The 5,135-nt window shown below is 46.1% G+C and overlaps 1 protein-coding gene across 1 annotated transcript in view; it reads left to right on the forward strand.

Annotated features, from left to right (window-relative positions):
• Nucleotides 1–1,531: 1,531 nt before the first annotated feature.
• The window catches only part of LOC103071308 (zinc finger protein 180-like), a 52,514-nt gene continuing 48,910 nt past the window's right edge, over nucleotides 1,532–5,135 (forward strand). Inside the window, 1 exon segment of the mRNA XM_082931130.1 lies at nucleotides 1,532–1,567. Within this exon segment, the coding sequence (XP_082787256.1) occupies nucleotides 1,532–1,567 (36 nt within the window).

Here is a 5,135-nt window from a genome sequence, read left to right on the forward strand (position 1 = left end):
CTCAGCGCAGAAAGAATTCAGCGCAGAGGCAAAGTAAGAGATGAGGAGTGATTTATTAGAACGGGACGCTCGTGAGGCTTACAGGTGGGCAGGCAAGAGGGTGCCGTGCCCCCCAAATTCAGTGGGCTACAGTTTTATAATCAAAGGAAAAGTGGGGAGGGGGAAAAGACCACCTTCCTCCTCATTCTTGAGTAGATCTCACGCTTCCATCATCAGTTCTTCCTCCATGTCGGGCAGGGGAGTTTTCTTGTCCCTACATGGTCAAGCCGGGACTGTCATGGCGCAGTGGAAATGAGCAAAAAGGCGGTACATATGCTAAAAATGGTAAATCATCTCAGGTTTTAGTATAATGCCACCTTTTCCTCATATTTTTGTTTTTAGTGCACACAGAGGAGCATGTTCTAGGAATCATTAGCTTACTGAGCTCACTGGGCAGGATGTGGGTCTATGCCACCATCGTTTTATTGTTTTCGGGCATGTCTCATGCTTCTGTTGCATGGTTTTGTTGCTAAGCGAGCCCGCTTGGTTTTGTGGTTAAGCAAACCTATTTTCTTGAGTGATCATTAACTTACAGGGGTCTCCCATACTTCTTTCTTCACTTACAATCCCCTAGTGGCATTAACTATTTAATTACCTACTTTGTCCCTTTACTCTGCCCCTATCAATCAGTGGGAGGCAGGGTTCTCGCCGTCAGCTGTGGAAAGAGAGGACTTTGGAATGAACTTGGTGGTGATCAGTGGAATTGGAGGTATTGGGGTGGCTCCTGGTTTTCAGTATATGTAGATGTAGAAATATATACAGATGTTGCCTGTGTGTGTGTGTGTGTGTGTGTGTGTGTGTGTGTGTGTACACACAGGTATACACATATATATTCCCTGTCTCTGTCCACTGTGAGGGCCTGAGAGCAGTGACATTCTGATACCAGTGTGCACCCCTAGTGCCCATATCTCAACTTCTAAATATGCTACAGGTTTTATGAGTTTACTGTTAATGGATATTTAGTGTTCAGTTTTTTGCTGTTATAGGCAGCACTGCTATAAATGTTTTTGATTACATAAATTATTCCTTGTACACGTACACAAGAGTTTCAGAGAGAGAAGTTAGGCAAATATAAATTTACATACATTTGCATTCACATCTTTATCAAAAGTACAGGTAAAATGAGTTTTGATGTGACCATTGGTATTGTACTTTAAGTCAGTAACTTCAAGTGTTTTCTGGGAATCCTAATGGTCCTTTCACCATCTTCTTCTATGTTATACAACTGAATTAGCAATCTACTCATTATGATTTTTACTTTCATCAAATATTTATTGATGGACTACCCAATGTAAGGCCCTGTGTGAGATGCTGGGGAGAAAGATAGGCTCTCACAGACAGAAAGGCTACATAGATAGAAAAAGCAAAAACATCTTCCTTCTTGTATTAGTTATCTCCAGTTGCATCTCTCAAACTTAGCAGCTTAAAGCAAGCAACATTTTTTATCTCACACAGTAGCTGAGGGTCAGGAATCTGGGAGCAGCTTATCGGGATGTTTCTGGCACTCGGGGTCCCTGATGAGGCTGCAGTAAGTTGTTGGCTGGGGCTGCTGCCTTTGGAAGGCTTGCCTGGGTAGGGGATCCACTTGCAAGCTCACTCATGTGGCTGTTGGCGAGAGGCCTCAGTCCCACATCACGTAGACCTCTTCCCGGGGCTGCTCACAACACAGCAGCTGGTTTCTCCCAGAACAAATGATCTGAGAGAGATGAGAGAGAGAGAGGAAGCGGGGAAGGGGAGTGGGAGCTTCCATGCTTAATTGCACACAGCCAAGAGATGGAAGCCACCGTGTCTTTTATCATTTGATCTCAGAATGACACACCATCGCTTCCTCTGTAGTCTGTTGGTCGCACAGACCTACCCTGGTACCAGGTGGGCAAGGACTACATAAGGCTGTGAATACCAGGAGGCGCGGCGGTCACTGGGGGCCACCTTGGAGGCTGGCTTCCACACTTCTCAACTCTGAACGGCCTCTAGTTCATTTTAATCGTTATCAGAAGACGCACGGGTGCTTTGGGCCTAGAGACGGTAAGCAGAGCCCTGGCAGGGAGAGACAACCAGGGACCCCAAGTCTTGGCTTTGAATGAGGGACACTCGAGGAGAGACTGTATTGGGACATCACCTGAGAGGTTTCAGTGACTTACATACCTGGAGGTAACTCGGCCTTGAGGCGACTCTGAACCTTGCCTACCTTCAGGGTCCTGCCAGGGTGGTGGCGGAGCCTCGCCTGTTCCCTGTCAGTTTCAACATCAGAGCCGGGCAGGTTGTTGATGAGTTGGTGACCCCGTGCTGGAGGGTCTGTTCTGTCCATTTGAGGAAAGTTGAGAATTTTTCATAGATAATGGTGTGGGATGGGAGAGAGAATTTTCTTGTGCATGAGAACTAGCGAGACCCTCCGGTCAGGAGCATCTCTGAGAAAATCAGGCAGGGGAACCTTCAGCTTTTGGTTTGAGAAGGGGTTGCTTTTACTCCCTCTCGAATTAGTAATTAAGAAACTCTGTGCCCTCCAAATGGACCCTGTACATCACTCCCCTTGAGCTGAAATGTGAACTCTGCCCTACATCTCCTGTGGGCAATAAGAGAAATTAACACACCAAGGAGGGAAGTTCTCCTGAGGGGCCTGTTAGAGTTAATATCCTGAACCGCCTCACAGATGTAGGACTTTCCCGAATACCAAGCTTGGAGAATTGAGTTCAGTAATCATTCTGCGATTTGACTGGAAGCTTTGTTTTCTTTCCCCCAAGAACCACCCCCGCCCCCTGAGTTAGGTATGTTTGGTCAACTCTGTTTACAGGAGAGCCAGTAGCAAATAGTCCTAGGACTGATTTGAGCAAGGGTTCACTGTGAAGGGGCCAGGCCACACCCCATGAGGGCCGTGCTTGCCTCTCTTCCTCGGTCCTGGGCCACACATGGTCCCGCTCCTGCCGCAGAGGGAACGGTTATTTCTTGCCTGTGACTCCTCCACGTGGAAGTCAACAGGCTAATTCCTATTCCAGTTCTGTAAAGTACACAAAGGCAAAGGAAGCCGTTTCTTCATTACGTGGAGACGTGATTGTTGAACAGAAGGGGTACTTTTTAAAATGCTCCAGAAGAACATTATGCCAAGTGAAATAAGCCAGACACAGAAAGGCAAATACCGCATGATCTCACTTATGTGTGGAACCTAAAAGAGCCCACCTCGTAGAAGCAGAGAGTGCAGTGGTGGTTGCCAGGCAGTGGGGGAAATGGGAAGATGTTGGTTAGATGTTGCAAAGGGTCAGTTACGTGGGATGAGTAAGTCCTGGGGAATCTAATGTACAGCATGGTGACTAAAGTTAACAGTATTGTATTGTGGTGTCCTCGAAATTTGCTGAGAGTTGATCTTAAGTGTTCTGACCATATGAAAAAAATTGTAACTATGTACAATTTTTATTTGTCAGGTATACCTCAATAAAGTTGTAGAATAAAATAAATTGTAAATAGTGAAAAAGAATAAAAATTAAAATGCTCCAGAGCACACAGAAGTGGGAGCAAAGGCTTTTCGTTCCAGTTATATATCCAAAACCGTGCACTTATCTCTAGCCTTGTCACATTCAGACAACTCACATTGTGCTCCTGGTCAGTACTGAGGAGAATACAAAGGTGAAAAAATACAGTTCTTTACAGTTTAGGATTCATGACCCAGGTATATAGACATGGAATTAATTCGAGGAGAATGATTTTACTGGTACAGTTAGGGTCCAATAAAAACAGCTAAGAAACTAAGGGAAGAAGAGACAAGACTTTGTGCTATCTGGGAACGCTTCATGGAAGAGGTGGCATCTGCTCCGGAGCTTGAATGATCAGATTTTGAGCAACGGGGCCATGGAAAGGGGAGGACTTCACATCAGGCAATCAGTGTTTGGACCATCTCCGGTGAACTCCATGGACTTCAATGCGTTTACGAAACTTTATTACCATTTATTTCTGTGTGGGTAAAATTGACATGTCACTCCCTTCTTCAAAAGAGTTTAGGGCTTCCCTGGTGGCGCAGTGGTTGAGAGTCCACCTGCCGATGCAGGGCACACGGGTTCGTGCCCCGGTCCGGGAAGATCCCACATGCCGCGGAGCGGCTGGGCCCGTGAGCCACGGCCGCTGAGGCTGTTCGGCCAGAGCCTGTGCTCCGCAGCAACGGGAGAGGCCACAAAACAAAACAGAACAAAAGAGTTTAGATAATTGTGTGAGATAGTCTGTGTTGAAGTACTCTGTGTGTTGTTAAACACACTAGCAAGTGATAGGTATTATCTGAAGGAAACCGCAGGAGCTAAGATGTAAATACAGGAGACATTCCTAAAATGGTTGGTAATCTGAAGTGGATAGAAGGAGAGTGCGTGCGTGTGCGTGTGTGTGTGTGTGTGTGTGTGTTCACATACTTTTGAGACAACACGGTGGTTTGGTTTTGTTTCTTTGGCTGTGCTGTGCGGCATGCAGGATCCTACTCTCCCAACCAGGGATCGAACCCAGGCCTCCTGCATTGGGAGCGTTGGAGTCTTAACCACTGGACTGCCAGCAAAGTCCCGACAACATGGTTTTTGAGCATTTAGTTTGAGAGAGTAAGTTGGGGGTAGGTTCTGGAGGCTGATGCTTTGAATTTTCTGAGAAGAAAGGGTGCCCAACAGAGGTTTCTTCTAACCAGAGGAGGGACTTGAACTCAGCAAAGACTTGGTGCCTTTGGGGACCAAAGGACAATGTGAAGGCTCAGGTAGCACATTCCGTGTGGTTGTTTTACTGTCAACACACGTTTATGAAGTGGCTACCATGTGTCAGTACAGTTGGTCCTCCATATCCTAGGGTTCTGCAGATTCAACCAACCCAGGATGAAAAAAAAATTTTTTTAATTCCAAAAAGTTCCAAAAAACAAAACTTGAATTTGTTGCTTGCCTGGCAACTCTTTCCATCACATTTGCATGGCATTTACATAGCACTGACATTGAATGGGGTATTATAAGTAATCTAGAGATGATTTAAAGTAGACGGGAGGATGTATGTCGGTTATATGCAAGTACTGCACCATTTTTATATAAGGGACTGGAGCATCAGTGGATTTCGGTATCAGTGGGGGTCCTGGAACACCCCCCCCC

This window comes from Lipotes vexillifer, unplaced genomic scaffold (genome assembly GCF_000442215.2).
Source record: "Lipotes vexillifer unplaced genomic scaffold, Lipotes_vexillifer_v1.1 scaffold371, whole genome shotgun sequence".
Classification (NCBI taxonomy): domain Eukaryota; kingdom Metazoa; phylum Chordata; class Mammalia; order Artiodactyla; family Lipotidae; genus Lipotes; species Lipotes vexillifer.